This window comes from Aythya fuligula, chromosome 27 (assembly GCF_009819795.1).
Source record: "Aythya fuligula isolate bAytFul2 chromosome 27, bAytFul2.pri, whole genome shotgun sequence".
NCBI lineage: Eukaryota > Metazoa > Chordata > Aves > Anseriformes > Anatidae > Aythya > Aythya fuligula.
In genome coordinates, this window is record NC_045585.1 from 172,732 (window position 1) to 193,330 (window position 20,599).

The window sequence follows — 20,599 nt, forward strand, 5'->3', positions numbered from 1 at the left end:
TAGCTGCTGGCCAGGTTAAACCACGACAAACTTCTTTCCTCTGCACTTCCACATAGCCTCTATTTGTTTTGTTTGTTTGTTTGTTTTCTCCTTTTTTCCCTTTCCCTTTCTTTTCCCTTCAAATTGTTTAGTTCGTAATAATCTTTCCTTAATAATAATAATTTTTATTTCCCTTTAATTAAATTATCCTTATCTCAACCCCTGAGTTGTTCTTTACTTTACTTCTTCCCCTCCTCATCTAAAGAGGGGGAGTGAGAGAGCGGTTGTGGTGTTTAGCTACCTAGCATGGTAAAACCACCACAGTGATGGAACAACTTGTCCTTGGCTCCGTCTCTAGTCATATCAAGGATAAGAGGGTTATTAGGGACAGTCAATATGGCTTCACCAAGGGGAAGTCATGTTTAACCAACCTGATAGCCTTTTATGAAGACATAACCTGATGGATAGATGATGATAAAGCAGTGGGTGTGTCTATCTTGATTTCCGTAAAGCCATTTGACACCGTCTCTCACAGCATCCTCACAGCTAAACTGAGGAAGTGTGGTCTGGATGATTGGGTAGTGAGGTGGACTGTGAACTGCCTGAAGGAAAGAAGCCAGAGGGTTGTGGTCAAGGGGACGGAGTCAAGTTGGAGGCCTGTACTAGTGGAGTCCCTCAAGGGTCAGTACTGGGATCAGTACTTTTTGATATAGTCATCAACTTGAATGAGGGAATGGACTGCACCGTCAGTAAGTTTGCTGATAACACTGAACAGGAAGGAGTGGCTGACATGCCAGTATGCGGTGCTGCCATGCAGTGAGACATAGAGAGGCTGCAGAGTTGGGCGGGGAGAAATTTAATGAAATATAATGAGGGCAAGAGTCCTGCATCTGGGCAAGAACAACTCCAGGTTCCAGTATAAGTTGTGGACTGACCTGTTGGAGAGCAACATAAGGGAAAGGGACCTGGGGGTCCTGGTGGACAACCAGATGACCATGAATCAGCACTGTGCCCTTGTGCCCAAGAAGGCCAATGGTATCCTGGTGTGTATCAGAAGGAGTGTGATTAGTAGGTCAAGAGAGGTTCTCCTCCCCCTCTACTCTGCCCTGGTGAGACCACATCTAGAATATTGTGTCCAGCTGTGGGCCGCTCAGTTCAAAAAGGACAGGGAACTGCTTGAGAGAGTCCAGTGCAGAGCCACGAGGATGATTAAGGGAGTGGAACATCTCCCTTATGAGGAAAGGCTGAGAGAGCTGGGTCTCTTCAGCCTGGAGAAGAGGAGACTGAGGGATGACCTTATTTATGTTTATAAATCTGTAAAGGGCAAGTGTCAGGAGGACGGAGCCAGGCTCTGCTGAGTGACATCCAGTCATAGGACAAGGGGCAACAGATGCAAGCTGGAACATAGGAGGTTCTGCTTAAATATGAGACAAAGCTTTTTTATGGTGAGGGTGACAGAACTTTGGAACAGGCTGCCCTGGGGGGTTGTGGAGTCTTCTCTGGAGACATTCAAAACCTGCCTGGATGTGTTCCTGTGTGACCTGATCTAGGTGTTCCTGCTCCAGCAGGGGGATTGGACTAGATGGTCTTTCAAGGTCCCTTCCAATCCCTAACATTCTGTGATTCTGTGAAATCTTCACCTTCCCTGCTTGAAGCAGCAGTCGATGGGAAAATACAAGTGGCAGGGTCTCTTGCTGTGTCTAGAGCAGAAGGGGCAACTCTTTTGCCTTGATCATTCCCCAAAAGGGCAGAAATAGCTGAAAAACAGCCTAAAGGAGATGCTGCTCAAATCCCACTGCAGTTGGAAGTTGCTTTAATTTTTTTTTTCTGTAAGGGAATTTCCATATTGCCCATAAATGCCCCATTTTCTTTTGCAGAGTGGGATGCTGCCTCCTCAATTGCCTGTTTCTCCTTCATTCATTTTGCAGGGGCAGAAAAAGCTACCTCCAGCCATCAGCTGTAAACTTTGCAAACCCAGGATAGCCCAAATTCTCACCAAACCCCTCAAGCCATGGATGTTGCCACACGTGGGTTGTCATGATGAGACTTTCATTTTAAGCCATTGTTAGCTTGGCACAGGGATGATGCCTGTTCCAAACCCTGTGCCTCAGGAGTTTGTCTCTTTACTGCTGATACTCAAGGGAGTGTTTCTTTTTGCTGGCCTGGATTTGAGCAATCCATGGCAAATGGGTGAACTGGATACCCCTTCCAAATGCTCTGCTTTCAACCAAGACGTTTTCCAGAACCTTGAAAAGAAGAGGAATTAGTCCGAATCAAGTATCTGAGTGGGTTAAGTGCAAGCAGTGCACCTGGAAACACTAGTTCTTTAAACAGTTAACACAATGTTTCCAGGCATGGAAGAAAACTAAGTGAAAGGTGCTATTTACTGGTATTTTTTAAATCCTCTGGCTTAAAACTGATTTTAAGTTGTTGCTCTTAGGTGATAAATAATTAGGGCTAGTGATGGGGCAGAGGGATGCTCTGCATAGCTCTGCTGTAACATAGGTTTTCTGTAATTTGTGCCTCTTTATCCATGCAATTGGGAACAAAATCACTGTAATCACCAGTGATAGGACCACCGGGAATGGTGTTAAGCTGAGGCAGGGGAAGTTTAGGCTGGACATCAGGAAGAGGTTCTTCACCAAGTGGGTGGTTACACACTGGAACAGGCTCCCCAGTGAAGTAGTCACTGCACCAAGCCTGTCTGAATTTAAGAAGCAATTGGGCTGTGCACTTAGTCACATGGTCTAAACTTTTGGGTAGACCTGTGCAGTGTCAGGAGTTGGACTTGATGATCCTTATGGGTCTCTTCCAACCTGGGATATACTATGATTCTATGAAAAACAGCTGCTTGGACCAGCTCAGACCTCAAAGTGCTCCTCCACATGTGTTCTTCTGATTGCTTTCATTCAGAAATGGCAAGGGCCCCAAAGCTTCAAATCACTGTAGTATCTGACTGTCCTCAAGGTGAAATTTGTCTTGCTGGGAGAAGGATGCTTCTCCATTCACACAATAGCTCTGTGATTGCCACCCATTTCCCCACAGCCGTTTTCGCTCCCCTCTCCAAACCTGACAAATATGACATTTTCTAGCATTTAGTCTTTCTATTTACATGTGCAATCAGAAGCTGTAGAAAAGGCACACTTCAAGCTCTGCTTGGGAAGTCGTGTCACAGCCTGACCTTGAGAGAAAAAAAATATAAGAATTGCAAATAAAACAAACGGCAAAGCTTCTGATGGTTGCCAGAGTTTGCTTTTCACATCTTGGCATTACTGTCTTTTGGAAACAGCAGTACAGCCAAATATATATATATATATATATATATGTGTGTGTATATGTATATATATACACATATATATGTATATATACATATATACAACTTCCAAAACGCCAAAAGAGTTGGTGCAGTGGTCTATCTCTCGCTTTCACAGACCAAAGGTCAAATTCTGCCCAGTGTGATGAATTTGGGCCAATCCAAGGCAGAAAGGGAGGCACCCAAGAAGCTCACCAAATGGACACGCACAAAAAAGGCAAAGCTGGTTTTCTTGTCTGACCTGGACTCTCATCTCTTTCCTGTTCTACATAAAACAAATGCAACTCTACAGAAACTGCCTCTGCATATTTAGGGGTTTAGTAACTTTTTGGAATGTCAAACATACATGGGATGAATATGTGGGAACCAAGCACCCAGGCAAGAGTTGCTGAGTATGATACACGTTTTTGTCAAAAAGAACTCTAAAAACACTACGAATAAGAGTCAATTTGGATGAAATCAAGTGAAAAAACTTCACGGAAGAGACTGTTCCATAGTGTTTCCAGATCTTAAACCAAACCAACCCAGCTCCCTCTCTCCCCCCACCTTGGCCATCTAATTAAGAGAAATACTTATTTTACAATCCATTTGCTAAATCACCCTGAAGTTCCTGAAAACAGAGTCAAGCTGTCTTCATCAGACAATTTACAGTTATTCAAGCCTTGCAAATTTTAATGGTGAGCAAACAGCAACTTAAAACTTGATTCCCAAGCATAAGCTCCTAGCCCACCTATTAAGTACAGGTCTTTGTAACACCAATTACTTCTATCAGCAGCTAAAATCCCTAGGTCTTGCATATAATTTTTCTAATATACTTTAGCTGAGAACTGCAAGCAGATGGAGGCTTTATTGAACAGTCTGTGCTCTGGATATTAGAGAAGTAATTAAAGAAGTGATAATCAGGTTTACACACGGGTAAGAGGTGTGCGCATGTTTATGGCAATTACAGGTAATGTCTTGAGAGAACAAGATAAGAAAAGATTAATACCAAAATCTAATTTCAGCTGTAGTGATCTTGCAGGGGGGATATTAGAATAATACATTAAGAATCAAAGTTAGAAGTTTAATGGCTCTCATAACTGTTTTGCCCAAGTGAAACATTGGTAGAGTTTTGTCCATGAGGCTGAGAAAAACGATAATCCTTTTAATAGCAGTAAATGACTGGGATCAATGAGGATTTAACAAGTATGTACACGCCCACACCTACACTTACAATACTTTGTAAAAGTTGGTTATTAATGTCAAGTGCTAGTTGATGGACTTTTGTAGGGCACTGAAATATTTTTTTCCTAAATAGGAGGAATTTACTGTCTGCTCTCCAAGTTAGCAAGACATATTTTTAGATGAAGAGACGATTCAATTTTTATTATTGATTTGAAGTTCAGGGAAGTTTTTTACTCATCATTATTAGTGTGATTTCCCAGAAAATGGCATGTACGGATGTTCAAGACAATGTAACTATGAGAAGGTAAAAGCACATAAAGGCATCAAGTAATTCAGTGCCATAAAACCATGCTGGCAACAATGGTCTTTCCAGTGCAGCCCAGTCTCACTGGGGACCTGTTTTGGACTACTGGGATAAAGTGCACTTCATCTTGGAAAGACTGCTGCCATGTTTTCCTCTTTGTGCTGATGCCCATCAAATTGAATATATCCATGGGGGAAACAGTGTTTCAGCTCAAAGACTGCAAATTAGGCTGGATCCATTGTTAGAAATATCACTTCCCCTATCTGCTGCTAGAAAATTGATAATGAATTTGTGGCAATCTGCAGCCAAATATAAGTGACCAAGAAGCCTGGAGTACCTCTGAAAAATAAAAATACAATGTATTTTGACACAGGAGACCAGCATCCCCTTTCTTGTAACCTACCAAAAAGGGATGCATGGGTTTTTGTGCTTGATGACTTCCACATGTATTGTTTTATTTATTCCACATGGCAGGCATGAAGCTGGTTATATCTACAGGGAGAAGAGAAAAAAACAACAATCCAAATAGGCAGGATTATTTCTTTTTCTCAGCTATGCCCATCACAGAATTGATTTGACTGTCAACCCGTGAAATGCAGTTAATCAGCTTGGGTTTCTGTTGCCCTGGGTTGCCATGAGGATGAGATTTCTTACCCTCTGATGTGTCAATTTTCCACTTCCAAAGCCAGCCAAAAAAAAAGAGTATTAACCACGAATCCTAAGTATTAGCACAGAAAGGAAAATATTATGAAAAATTTGATGTGATTATCCTTCTTTGGAAATCAAAGGATATCAAAATCCTAGATAGAATGAACACAAAATCCTAGATAGAATGAACACAATACAGTATAACTTTAAAGGTAGACAGAGGAAAAAGGTGTAAAGTTCTCCACAGGTGACATAACTTCAGTTTTGGCAGAAAAATATCATCTGGGCTTATGTCATGAAGAAACAGAGCTTCAAGTTGCTTTTATGGACAGCAAAAAGGCAGTTATATACTAGAGATATAATTCAGTCGAGGCAAATACACACTGGGATAACTCAGAACCCAGAGAGAAAGAAAAAAGTCAGTTGACAGAGAGTTTGTTTGATTGTTTGCTTGTTTATTGAGCTATCAGGGTTATTTAAATACCACAAGTGTCACCTGGACAGGACTTCTCTGACCTCTCATTTAGAGACTTTTCCAAGCATTCACAGTCAGGAGATAGCTTATTCTGAGCTCTCGAATGGACCAGGTGGTATCACACCTCAACAGAGCACAGTTTTGATCCTAGTCACCTTCTTAAATGCAATGCAAACAACCACCTATCACAGGTGGCATGGAACAGGATGTATTGGAAAGCAATAATAATTTCATCCAGTAATGCAGGAGCAAAGATAATATTGTCTTTCTGATCTGGGCTATAATCTGTGTTAGTTCAAAATGCAAGCCAACTGTATGAAGTTCAACAAGGCCAAGTGCCAGGTCCTGCACCTGGGGCACAAAAACCCCAAGCAGTGCTACAGGATGGGAAATGAGTGGTGAGAAAGCTGCCTAGCAGAGAAGGACCTGGGAGTATTGGTTGATAGTCGGCTGAATATGAGCCAGCAGTGTGCTCAGGTGGACAAGAAGGCCAATGGCATCCTGGCTTGTATAAGAAGCAGTGTGGCCAGCAGGGCTAGGGAAGTGATTGTCCCCCTGTGCTCAGCTCTGGCGAGGCCACACCTCAAGTATTGTGTTCAATTTGGGCCCCTCACTACAAGATATCATGGTGCTCGAGCGAGTCCAGAGAAGAGCAACAAAGCTGCTGAGGGGTCTGGAGAACAAGTCTTATGAGGAGCGGCTGAGGGTGCTGGGATTGTTCAGCCTGGAGAAGAGGAGGCTCAGGGGCAACCTTATTGCTCTCTATAGGTACATTAAAGGAGGCTGTAGCGAGGTGGGGATTGGTCTATTCTCCCATGTGCCTGGCGACAGGGGAGGTTTAGGTTGGATATTAGGAAGAACTTCTTTACTGAAAGGGTTGTTAGGCATTGAAATGGGCTGTCCAGGGAAGTGGTGGAGTCACCATCCCTGGAGGTCTTTAAAAGATGTTTAGATGTAGAACTTAGTGATATGGCTTAGTGGAGGACTTGTTAGTGTTAGCTCAGAGGTTGGTCTAGGTAATCTTGGAGGTCTCTTCCAGCCTAGATGATTCTGTGTGATTCTGTGTGTGTGAAATGCTGAGCAATTTTTAAAGGAATATTGCAAGCCAGTGGAAGTGAGAGCTAGCTAACTACCCTGTGTTCGATTTTAATAAACCAGTCAACTCAAACTAGTAGGAGAAAAAGGTGTTATGTGAACCATTAGCATGCAAGGCATGCATGTGCCAGCAGGAAGGCTCTGTGGGCTGGCACAGATTATTCATCTGAAAGCAACTTCATCACTGAGGGAGTGTCAGTTACAGCTGTAGTACCAACAGAGCTAGCACTGAGCGTGTCATCGGATATCAGCCCTGGCTGAGCATGATGGAGGAGCTTCGTAAATGGCCTATAACTAAGTTTATAAACCCCTTCAGTCTCATGCTTCCCACCGGAGACAGAGGTGTCACCCCAAGAGCAAAGGGCAGAACAGGCACTTGGATGCTGCTGTTCTGACACAACCTTTGGGAAACAGGTTAGGAGTGAACAGTTTTGCAGTGGTGTCCTGGATTTCTTTCAGTTTGGCTTCAAAGGCCATTTTCCTCTATACTAATACTTCAGTAGAAAAGGAAACAAAGTTACTTTCTATTGGCATCATGGCAACTGAAATAAACATAAGCAGAGCCTTTCCTCCACCAGAGACAGGATCTGAGCCCTAAAATAATTCACTTGCCACTCCAGGTGGAAGGCAGCAATGCCTCCTGCAGATGCTGGGAAGCATTCATCTGAGGATAACAGGGTGTCAGCTCTGCAATTTATATATATCCTCTCCCTGTTACTCCTCCACTGGCTCCACGGCAGAGATAAAAACATCAAGCTGCACCTAAAGCCAGTAACGGGCACACGCTTCCAGTAAGTGATGGTGGTGACTCATTAGGATACATTAAATTTCCTTTATGAAATCATCTGGAAAACCCGGTGGTGGCACCAGCCTTACCGTCTTTAGCAGTGTCCGGTTGTCCCTGAGGCTCCCCACCATGCCGACAAAGGAGACGCAGAACATGGTGAAGCCCAGCAGAAGCAGGACAATGGCCGGAGCGAGGAAGATTCCTTCTAAGGTTTTGTGCTTCTGCCTCTCCACTTCAGCATAAATCCCTATGCAAAGGATCATGAGGCCAAGGATCTGGAAGGGAAGTATGAGATGGGTATCAGGCGCCAATCGGAAAAAGCAGAGGCTTTGAGGGAAAGGTGAAGGTGGAAGAGGGCCCAGGAACAACTTGTGTGGGTATTGCTGCTCCAGCTAGATGCACATTAGTCTGATGGGATTCGTCAAGAAGAGCTGGCTGATGTCACCACCTCTCAGTTATTTTTCAGTGGCCTTGGGAATCTGGAGTGATCCCAGTTGACTAGAAGCTTGCAAATGTCCCAGTTTCCAAGAAGGCTAAGAAAGAAGGCCCTGGTAATTACAGGCCTGTCAGCTCATTTCAGTGCCTGGAAAAATTATGGAGAAGAGTATTCTGGAAGTTACTGAAAACCACCTGAAAGACAACACAGTCATTTGTCACCGCCAACATGGGCTTACAAGGGAAGTCCTGTTTAACTAACCAAATTAACTTTTACAACAACGTTACCCACGTTGTTGACCAAGGGAAACCAGTAAATGTGAACTTTTTGGAATTCAGCAAAGCTCTTGATGCTGTTTCTTACAGTATCCTTCTGGACAAAACGTCCAGCGTACAGCTGGACAAATACACGCTACAAAGGCTGTACAACTAGCTGACAGGCTGCGCTCAAAGGGTAAATGGGGTTACATTGGGCTGATGTCTAATGGGTACTAATGGAGTTCCCCAGGGCTCCATTTTGGGGCCAGTTCTCTTCAATGTTTTATACATGATCTGGATGCAGGACTGGAATGCATGCTAAGTAAGCTTGCAGCTGATATTAATTAGGAGGAGCTGCTGACTCCCTTGAGGGCAGAGCGGCCTTGCAGAGAGATCTTGACAGTTTGGAGGGCTGGGCAATCACCAACTGCAGAAAGTTTAACAAGAGCATGTGCTGGATTCTGCACCTGGGACGGGGCAATCCTGGCTATATGTGCAGACTGGGGGATGAGAGGCTGGAGAGCAGCCCCCTGGAGAGGGATCCGGGGGATCCGGTTGATGGCAAGTTGAACACGAGCCAGCAGTGTGCCCTGGCAGCCAAACGGGCTGACCGTACCCTGGGCTGTTTCAGGCACAGCACTGCCAGCTGCTCAAGGGAAGTGGCCATCCCACTCTGCTCTGCGCTGGTGAGGCCTCACCTCAAGCACCATGCACAAAAATGGTGAAAAATCTAGTGGAGAAGATGTAGGAGAAGTGGCTGAGGTCACTTGATTGTTTCAGCCCTGAGAAGAGGAGACGGAGGGGAGGCCTCATGGCGGGCTGCAGCTTCCTCTCAAGGGGAGCGGGACAGGGGTCAGGCGCTGCTCCCTGCTCTCTGGTGACAGCGATGGGACCCAAGGAAATGGCACGGAGCTGTGACAGGGGAGGTTCAGGCTGGATATTACGAAAAGGTTCTTCACTGGAAGGGTGGTTGGGCACTGAAACAGGGAAGTGGTCACTCCTGCTGGAGTCCAAGAAGTGTTTGGATAATGGTCTTACAAATACGGTTGAATTTTCTGTGGTCCTGTGTGGAGCCAGGAGTTGATGATACTTGTAGGTATTTGTCAGCTCAGGACATTCTATGATTCTATGCGAGCCAAGCAAAAGACTCCCAGCTCCAATGCATTTAAAACCCAATCCCAAATGGTGCTGTCAGCACACAGCACATCTCCTTTGCTCTTCAAGAGCACTTGAGAAGAGGCTGCTCTTCTGGCTGTGAATTGGATGTATAAAGGCAGCATTATACACCTAGCTGAAGAGTTCTGACCTTCATTTTACTAGGCTTTTCCACTCCCCTTCCTGCTTGTATATGTTTGGATGCTTGGGCTGGCTCTTGCCCTGGGTTTCATAGACCCCATGCTGTCCAGAGGGTGGCAGACATTAACACTGCCAGCCCACCCTCCCCAAGTTTCCCCCCTACATATCATGATCCCCAAAACTACTCATTCCACTATAGCACCTGCCTTGAGCACCAAATTGCTCTGAAACTCATAGAAAGCAACTAGATCTCAGACATCATAAAAAGTAGCAATGGATTATGACAAACTTCCGCCCCACCACCACCTCCTTTAATGGAATGGCCGTAAGTGGAAAAAAAGTGGTGCTGGGATAAAACAAGTCTCCAAAAAGGCCTGTTTTCATCCTTTCAGCTCCTGCAGATCCAAAGCCAGCAAGGTGATTCCAAGCGTTTGGTGCTGTTGGGTGCCATTTGTCAAATGTCTGGTACTGAGTTGAAACCTGGAAAGTTTAGTGAGGAAAGTGAGGAGCATCCTGAGTGATTTTCATGCTGCTTTTTGCAGTTCTTCCCACACCAAATACCAGTGGAAAACTCCTTCAGGAAAGATGCTGGCTGCAGGTGCCCGCGTTCAAAATGCTGTACTGCCAAAGAGGATAAAACCTCCTTTTCTTATTCCTTTTCTATTGCTTTCACCTTTCTAAGGGGCTACATTGTTCCTAACGAGTTTGCTCAAAGCCTTCCTGCTAATTTGCTCTGACAATTCAATCCTTAATTCTCACACAATGTATGCTCCTTTGGGGAGATGATTTATATTCTTCTCTACTCTGGTAGGACACTATTTGTGGAGAGTTATTTTAGCTAGTTTATGTCCATCCACCACTATCCACTTCCAAGCTACATCTCTTCTGTAGACGAACTGAAATCTCTCAAAAAAATTAAGCTTAGACCTGTGATATTTTACAAAATGTTAGCGATTTGAAACTAAACACACAGGCCTATTTCTGATGACTGCCTTTTAATCACACTTTTATCTTTATCCTCTATTTTAAGCATCAGCTCAGTGCATTGGGATTAGGCTTGATTTAATGTTTCTCTCTTACACTGCGACCCAGCAAATACATTTGGATTTGAAGGTAGGGGGTAGATACTAACACACAAAATGCATCTCCTGCTAATAATCCCCAATGTCTCTCCTGCGTGACAATCAGAAACACTTTCTCCATTTTAATTAATGATATGTGATGTGAATGAAGGAAGAGATTTTGGAAATGCATGACGGAAATCTGGAAGTGAGGCTGAGGGCTGGAGACTCTGGCTAATGAAACATCTTGCACAGGCTGGGCTTCACCTGCTACCAAGGGAGCAAAACCAAGGAGGGTTTTCAGGATGCAGTGCTTAAAAATAGCTTTTCTTGGGCTGAAATCATCCTCAAAACATTTAAAGCACGTGGCATGCAGGAGGCTGTGCTGGTCCTTCCTCCCAGCATCACTGCATGCAGCCCCAGACCCTGCTCTGAGTGCATGGACGGTGCTGTGCACCTCAAACTCTTCCCTTCCCCAGGACTAACAAGCAAATTTGAAGAAGCAAAGTTGGCAAATACTGTCTTGATCTTCTTGATTTTTTTAGCTATCTCTGCTCAACTCCTAGTTTAAGAAGTCACCCAGCACTTCGCAGACTACTTGGCTTAGGGTTATCACTGTAGGCTGGACCATCTCCACACTCTGCCTGCTAAAAAGCACCCTAAAATTAAAAAAAAAAAAAAGTGAATTGCTGCCACTCAAAGCACCTTCAAGCACAAGAAAGAATCTCACAGAGCAACACACACCCCAAGGAAGGGAATGGATGTATCGGTATGTCTCCCACCAAAGGGATATTGCAAAGGAAATCTCATTGGGCTTGTCTGGGAGGGGGAGAAGGGGAGATGGGATGTTATTGCCATACAAATTCCGTCAAAGCAGGCATTTTTGATTTCTAGTGTCACTACCACTGTCTACTACCCACACTCTGTGGCATGGTAAGGCACATAATGAAGCCTGCCGGTAAATCCTCTGTAGTTAAATTATTAACTGCCCAATGATCACCTTAATGCAGCACAAACACCAGGATAGTCAGCAGCTGGTAATTACAAGTGCTCTGCAATGCATCCAAGACAAAAAGCAAATCTGCACTTGCTCTGTAATGATAGGACGATTATCCCATTTCTATATACTAACCATGCGATCAAATCATCACTGCAGGGAAAGACAGTGCTCCAATAGCAAAGAAAGGAGCTGTGGGCTGTGGGGTCCTGAGAGGGAGCAAAACTACGGGGAGTTTGGCAAAAATCTCACTGATTGAGGGGTTATTTAGAGCCCTTGGAGGTCACTAATGCCAAGAAATGTGATGAAAGGACATTAATGCACAGACAAGGTAAAACACAGCTCTGATTATGCTGGCAGTGTTCAGGAATGCCAAATGGGAGGCATGACCTTGCAGCTAACCCACAGGTGTTACAGGGAGTTTGCAAAGCTGTCTCTGAGCAATGGATTCTCTGGTTCTTGGTGTTGCTTCTACATCCTCGTATGACTTGGCTTTTGCAAAGAGGCAGCTAACCAATGCTAACCAGAGACACACATGGTCCTACTCTCTCCTAAAAATCCCATTACTACCTAAGAGGTGCCACATTCTCCTTTTCCAAGAGTCAAAAGACCTGAGTGTAATGGGAGCCACTCTCAGTCACAGGCAAAGCAAACAGGTCCCGCAAATCCCAGGGGATGTAAACATGGCCAAAGCAGCGCAACCTCAAAGCCTGCCAAGGGCCAAGCAGCAGACATGGCTCATTCCAGGGCAGGCAGCATTAATTTGATGAGTCAATGATAATGCCAGGCAGTAATTTCTCCTTATTTGGGAACACGAAAAAGTCATGACGATGGTGGCTTCAAGCCCATGCAGACCCAGGTGGACAGATTATGAGTCAGAGCACTGGTCCATAGAGGAGAGGAGGGAATAGAGCATCATTTTGCTCTCCATTCAGCTGACCAGACGTAAAACTCCAAATCTTGTTCTTCATGTACCTGGCTCACAATAAAATCAATTTTTCCAGTTTTTGAAGACCTGTCAGCCTTCAAATTAGCAGACAGGGCACTTATTTTCCTCTTTGAAAAGTCAAAATGTTTTGCTGTAATGTAAAGGTGAGAAAACATGATAAAGAAAATACTGAGTACTTTTAATCATTAAAGGATAGAATCATGGGATTAATAATACTGTGGTTAACTACATCATATAATACCTAACCACTGATAGTATGTAGGATTGTAAAAAATATGCTTTTATGATGGCCAATTAAAATAGCAGTTTTTAAATGTATGGAAAAAGTAATAATATGAAAAAACCATTTATTTAAACAAATCGATTTACGCTCAGCTGAATCCTTTACAACATTTTCCTTGCAAAATGTGGGAAAGTTACTCATGAAACAGAAGATTTTACCATAACGGAAATGTTAAATGCAAAACTTCCTGTGCTGTTGGATTATTCCAGCAATCTCAGTGTAGGGGCCAAATGAGTTTGAAAACAAGCCTTTGGCACCAAGCAATTTTCCTTTTCTAAGTCAGGTCACAAACTGAACTGCTCCAACAAGCAAAAAGGATGATAAATTGTATTAAATGTGCCTGGATAAAACCAGCAAGGAGAGCTGTGACATGCTGGCTGTCGCACACCTTATGTTTCTTGCCCTGTAAACATGAACATCCAATGCACAGCAGAGGCACCACACAAAAAATAAAAGTCATAGCTATCTGCATGATAGCAGATTTTTTGTTGTTGTTGTTGTTTCATTTTTATTTTCTGGAGGCACAGACCAGATCTCCAGCAGTTTGGGAGATGATGAGACCTTCAAGAAAGAAAATGTAATGGGCTACAGTGATGTCAGCTGTGACTTGTGGTAAGCGGCAATAAACTGCTGGTCCAATCTGTGGTGCTCAAACCTCTGGGCAATTTGCTCCATGTGTGGTTTAGAACCACTATCAGAGTTATCCCACACTTCTTTACTGTTTTTCCCACCTATAAATATTTGCTTTCATTACAGGAAAGTGCTGGAAAGGATCCAGTGGTGTTATTCTCTCTATTCAACCAATTTGCTGCGGGCTGGGACACCCAATACTAGGAAGCTGTGATGCATCTCACCCCGAACCTCTTCAATCCTTCCCAGTGAATCACATCTTTTCCACTCCCCCCCCCCCCCCCCCCCATGGGGGCTACATTTTCAAGGCCTTCACTCAGTGCAAGCAAGAAGTTTCTGTACAATAATTATTATCAAGTGCATATGGCCGCAGTGAAGCCTGGCTCCAGTCACATCTGGTTAGTGAGACTGAGCAGTCCAGGAGAGCCACTGAATTAATACAAAGGTGACATGTGCAAATGAGGCCAGAAGTAGGTCAGGGGAGTGAAAAGGACGCCAGAGCCATGCAATCCATATGGACTCAGTGTTCAACACGCATGTACAAGGACCACCCCAAGACCAATAATGAGCAAATACATCCCTCTAGGTTGAAGCCAGGCTGGGTCAGAGCCAAACAAAATAGCCTTTTTTGCCAGTCACCAGGGAATTATGAAGTTTCTGCTTGCTCATGGATAAGCACACAGTAAGTAGTGTGCTCCTCCATCCTGAGCTCTGCAAAATGCCTGTCCCACAACACACTCAGCAATCCATCAGCATCTGGCATCATGACTGTGCTCATGCATCCCCTCATTAATCTGCATTTGCAAAGTGCAGCCAAGACCTAGGTTCAAAGTGACTGAAAGAAAAAAAAATTGCACCTCTTCCCTCATCCCCATGCGGCTTAAAGGCATTTTTAGGAAACCACAAGCTGAGCAAAACTCGGAGTTTTAGAGAAAACAAAACCATGGTAACAGGTTTTCCCACAGATTAATTTTGCAAGCAAAAATATTGCACTGTCTCTTACAAAAAACTCCAGGCAGCTTCACTCAAGCCAGAGGCGCAAAAGCTTTATAAATTTCAGGTTTCTGACTCTCACTGAGTGCAGCAGGAGTCCCACAGGGGTTCTGGATGCCCTCAAGATATACTTGACATCTCTTTTCCCATCAGGAGCCTTCCAGCCCCAAAGGCCACACAGGAATCTGAGGAGATACTCTGGAAAAGAAAAGCCTTTTTTTTTTTTTTTTTTTTTCTTGTTCTCATTCATGCCCTGAGGCAGACACAAGTTTGTTTTGGTGTGGTGAGATGACACACTTCACCATCCCCAGCTAGCAAGGATGAGCGTTGCTCTCCAAGCAGCTCATTGATAATAATAAAAAGAAATGAAATAAAATACAAAACAAAATAAAATAGGAAAAAAGCATTTTCAAACTTTGCTTGCAACCCTGTTTTCTGTTCTGCCTGCCTGGGAACACAACAGATACTTGTGCAATCAATTGTACAAATTAAATATGCATACCACTATACACACCCAGCCTGCAACAGTGCATGGGGCAAATATGATTAGACTTCAGGAGGAAATATCTGTAAATATTGTGGACTGCATTATGCAAGATTAACCCAGGGAAGGTGCTAAGTTCACATCTAATCTGTTAACTGTGGATGCACTGTCCCTAATGGAAGAGGAATTTCCTGCCAGCTTCCCTGGCCCAGACACGTGCTTGCACCCTCCCAGGTGCCAGGGAGGCTTCACCCTAATCATATCTGAGTCAAAACTGCTTAAAAACAAGCTTCATTTTTTCCTCTAAAAATGAATAAGCCTGGCCAAATACCCACAAACGCCACATCCATGCTAATAGGCATTGCTGGCTGCTTCTATGCTCAGCTTCAGCCTCATCCTTATCAAACCACATAAAGGTAACAGCTGAGATGGGCAATGCTGTTGTCCAATAACTTCTTGCACCATAAAAATGTTACATTTCCATTAAATTTCCACGTTTGTGATCCACATGTCTTGAAACTCAGCTTTCTGCCATAGAGGAGTTGCAGGAGCAGCTCTGGGGATGGACAGTCTGAAGATGATGGTCTTAAATCCATCAAAACCTGCAGTTTCACCCAGCATTGCCCTTTTTAGACCCAGATAGTTCAGGGCACAAGAGGCTTTGCAACACCCATGGCACCTGATTTTACCACAGGGATTTGATACCTTGAAAGAGGAAATTTTGACACTGGAAAGTCGTATCAAACCCATGGGACTAGCACCGTGGGGCCCATGCCAGTAAGACAGCAAAGTAAACCCGAGCACCTACCGAAAAGAGGGTAGCATAGGTGGACAGAGCAAATTTGACGCTGTAGTAATAGAGGAGGGAGTTTCGGCACTCGGAAGCTTGTGCCATCCCTGCAGCTCCGGCTGGGGGGGGAGTTGCTCGCTGCTTGCCAGTCCCTCCCTGCCCCGGCTGCCCTCCACCACCGCCCGAGGAGCGCGGACATGCACCGCACCGCTCTGTGCGCAGCCAGCCTTCAACTTGAACTGCTTCCGCCTGGCAGGAACCCAGCGTGAAAGAGGGAAGGCAGAAGCATGAGCAGCTGGCGTTAACCCTTTACTGCCTTTGCTGTTTGGCTTTCTTGCTGAGATCGACAGCAAACCTCTGTTCAAGCAGGTTTACTTCAAGACGTGTTCCAAAAATCGGTGTCTGAGTAGGTCTGTAGAAATTTTTTTACAGCAAATGTGTTGCAATCAGGGCTTCCTGTCCTTCCCAGAGTGCTGGAAGAGCCCAGTGCAATCCTGCAGTGAGAAACTCCAACACCCAGTGAAAGGCTGAGCAGGAGACATTTCAGGAGATGCACTTAATTAAGAGTGACATTCAAGAGAACGATTTTTGAGAAAACTTGGCTTTATCCTAGAATTTATGAGTAGTTTCAGGGTGACTCTCATCCCCACTGAATCACAGGCAAATCTGAAACCTCTGGTACAATAAATCAGGACAGAATGCTACAAGCACGTTGTAGACTTGTTCCCAGCATCATTTACCCGTCAGCCAGGTAAATAACCACCCATATTCCACAAGTGGCAAATTATGTCATATAACTCTTTCTAAAAATCAGATTTGTGCAGCATGGATGGGAAAAGTGATAAAACTCTCTGATTACTTCTATATGACAATGTTTATGGAGAATTTTCTGTCTGATGCACTCCAGAAAGGAGAGATTTCCTTATACAGTGTTGATTTTCACTGTTACTCAGACCTTGGGCTCTGAGGAAGTCTCATGTGCCTCAGAAAGTTTTTTTTTTTTCTCCTTGAAAAAATAAAATCATTTGCACACCTGCAAAAGCAGTGTCAAGACCCTCTCCACACTCCTTGAACAGCATTTTCCCTTGCAAGCTGAACACCCTTAATCAGATGTACAGAGATCTTTAAATTTAACTTTTTTTTTTTTTCTTTTTCCTTTGACTGAATAAAATTTATACCATGCTTTCTTTTCTGTAAAAGATAGACAATAAGAAATAAGCACTCTTCTGGCTGCACAAATGCATACAGATGCTTTGCCACTTGCATCTGTAGAGCACTCAGAGATGAGGAGATAGAAACCAACCTTAAATCATACATTTATTTATTACTAACATTACCATAATGGATAGATAATGCACAAGCTGTGCTGGACACAATGGAGATGCAGGCAGAGCTTTTAGAAAGCTTAACATTGAGCTGAATAATTCTAAAGTCCGCATTTATGCAAGACTTGTAATTTTATTTAAGGTCGCTTATGTGTAATGTTCTCAGGGTACAGAGGGAGCAGGGAAAGGGGACAGGAAAGGAGCCCATCTATAGAGGAAGCAATTTGGGGTCACTGAGTTTTATTCCTGAATATTTTTCACCTCTGGAGATACTAGTGATGAAAGACTAACAAATAAAATAAAATACGATCACAGGGTGAGTCACCAAGAAAGGACAGTAAGATCTTGTACAAAAAAAAAAAAAAAAAAAAAAAAGGACAAACTTAGGACTAGACACCAGGAATCCACACTTGGCTATATGACATAAAGATACCCAAGCTAGCTAGACTGCATCCCCAAGATGAACTCAGCTCATTACGTGAAAACCACACCTCCTGAAGAGGAAGTCTCCTCCTCATAAAAATATTACTCCTCACTGAAAACCACCCCTTACAGCATATGCATAGTAGATTAAAAATGCTACTGTATGTAGCATTTAATGTTAAAATGCTAATTAGAAATATAGGAACTTCTATTCACCAACTGTAATAATTAACTGATAATAAGGAAATAGACTAGCATAAAAAACTGCGATTGGGACAATCAGTGTGCTAGCTTTATGAAATTACTACTAACACTCATCTTTGCACAGACATGAAATAAGTATCTCAGCTCTGTGTGTTGACTGTCTCTTTGCACACTGGTGAAGAATCCAGTTTTGGGACAACACTAGCACATGCTACTGGAGCCAGGTAAAGGACCCAGAGAGGCTTCACACATGTGGAACAAGCTAGCTTTTAACGGCTTTTAATCATTAACGTGGTACCATTCCTGGTAGCATCAAGCCCAGGCAATCATTAACTGCAGGAAGAAATGCCTCAGCTGGCATTTAACGCTCAGGACTAGCAAGGACTACAGAAACTGCTGGATGTCAATCAGCAGTCAAAATTTGGGGTTTTGCAGTCATTTGAGGAGGCAATGCTGCTACTGGGGGGAGATTTTCCACCAACAGAACCCCGTCCCCCTCCAACACCCAGGGATGGGGATTTCCCATCCACCCCACATATTACCCCAGGCTTTACAGGCAGAAAGTTTCCTGTAATAGTTCTGCAAAGCCAAAACTGAGTCTGCAGGAAAATGTGCTAAACCTTCTGAGGGACCATCTTGTGCTACTGATGTGCTCTCTCCACAGTGGTCTGCATGCAGCTGGCATAACAATAAACTTAAATAAAGATGCTGCTTCTTCCCTTGAGTGGGGTTCCCAAGCATATCAAATCACAGATCATTGGCATGATTAGTTTGACAAGCCTAGGCATGTGGCTACCTCCTCCAACATTACCAGCTTTACCTTTACCATAAGTTTTTTCTCCAGCTTCAGCCTAGAAGTACAGAGAGGTCCTTACGCAGGATTTTTGGTGCTCTTGGGGCAAGGAGGGGACCTGTTTGACCTGTCTGCTTGTGGCTCTGCTAGGTGCAAGGCGAGCCCTGTGCAAGTAGACAGAACTTGGGAAAAGGGTCTTTGGGAGCTTTTGTTATGGATCTGGGGGTCAACGATTAGATCCATGGCCTTTTAGAGCTCTGCAGTGATTTTTCTGAGCTGCCAGATGGAAGCAGAGGTGCTGTGCACTGCTTTCAGCTGCAGCTCTTGGGTTTTGTTAGCTGCATATGGGACAGGGTCAACCAAAATCCTCCTTAGTATCCCCAATATTTAAGTGGTATGGGAACAACTGGCTTACCACTAGAGGTGGTAAAGGAGCAGGCAGTCAGCATTTGCTGATTCAATGACTGGGTTCACTGCCTTAATTGCACCTATTGAATAAATTAGTGAGTATTGCAATTGATCCTATTGCAATTCCTTACAGCCAAGTTGGAGTTGGAAAGTGCTAATTTAAAGTTTAGCGCTTCAGCCCAGGCAAAGTCACGTCTTTGCACACAGGACTGGTGCACTGATGGGATCTGTCCTGCTCTGTCTGAGCTGGGGAAGTAGCAGTTACAACAGTCTCTCCCAATCCTTCATCAGACAGCCACAACAGCACCTAAATTATGGTTCCTCCCAACCAGATTACCATTTAATTGCATGAAAAGTGATGCTGCTACTGCTCTTACTTGCACTTCTTTTGCAAGCCAGACACACTGAACTGTGAGGAAGAAGCACAAAGCAAATGATGCAGAGTATTGATCCCCTTGCTGACTGTGTGGATGCACTTGCAGCTATTTCACATCTCACAGTGACACCTAATTGAAAACAAATTGCAACCAAATTATCGAAAAAAAAAAGTGTCAAAAACGGAATGAGTTTTGAATTACTGTTACTCCCAGCACCTCTCTTCAGCTACTGCCTGGGAAGATGGGAAGGTTCCCAGTACCCTCATTACAGCTTTGCTGCTTCGCAGATGGGTTTTCATCTTGTCTAAACCATGGGTGAAGGAAAGTTTTGCTACAAGCTCCAAAGGAAGGGACAAATCATGGGCAAGTTATTCACAGTGAAGAGCTTTGCAAAAAGGAGCAAGAGGCAGGAAAAAAAGTTGTTGGACGCCCTGCAGCATTTAGAGATTCATCCTGCAAGGGAGAATGTTTGAAGCCAAACAGCATAACAGGCTTAAACTGCAAGCTACCTCCTCTTTTCCCAGCTGCCAAACCCTACTAAAACCCCATTTGCTGATTCAGAGTTTGATTTTGCTCCCTGTTATCCCAGAGCTGCAGAAAGAAACTTTAACTTGTCCCTGTGATTTTATTCACTAATATTTGTGCTGATCTTAACCCCATTTGCAAACTTTGATGTTGCATTTCTAAACCAGTGGCATTTGGCTAATGCTTTATTTGACCTTTTAATGCCCCATGCTCCATGCTCTTGAGTCATATGCAGGTTTTTTCCTTCCCTTTCCCTTTCCCTTTCCCTTTCCCTTTCCCTTTCCCTTTCCCTTTCCCTTTCCCTTTCCCTTTCCCTTTCCCTTTCCCTTTCCCTTTCCCTTTCCCTTTCCCTTTCCTTTTTTTCAATTAGGCAATGAATACACCAAGCTGCATATTTCTAAATGAAACACTGTGTGTTGCATTCTTCAAACCTAAACTACATTTAACCACAAGCTCCCATATTACACAGTGCCCTTCCCCATCCTGAATTGTTGCCTTGGCTTCACTACACCCTCCTGCAGCAGATGAAAGCACCAACCTGTTTAATAAACACATCAACAAATGAAAAGACCTTCCATGGTGCAATAGTATTACTGAAGTGAT

At 43.9% G+C, this 20,599-nt stretch overlaps 1 protein-coding gene across 1 annotated transcript in view; it reads right to left on the bottom strand.

The window, feature by feature from the left end:
- Nucleotides 1-16,169, bottom strand: part of LOC116499475 (tetraspanin-15-like) — a 58,847-nt gene extending 42,678 nt beyond the window's left edge. Inside the window, 2 exon segments of the mRNA XM_032204213.1 lie at nt 7,855-8,040; nt 15,960-16,169. Of these exon segments, the coding sequence (XP_032060104.1) occupies nt 7,855-8,040; nt 15,960-16,046 (273 nt within the window). The 5' untranslated portion in view covers nt 16,047-16,169.
- Nucleotides 16,170-20,599: the final 4,430 nt, after the last annotated feature.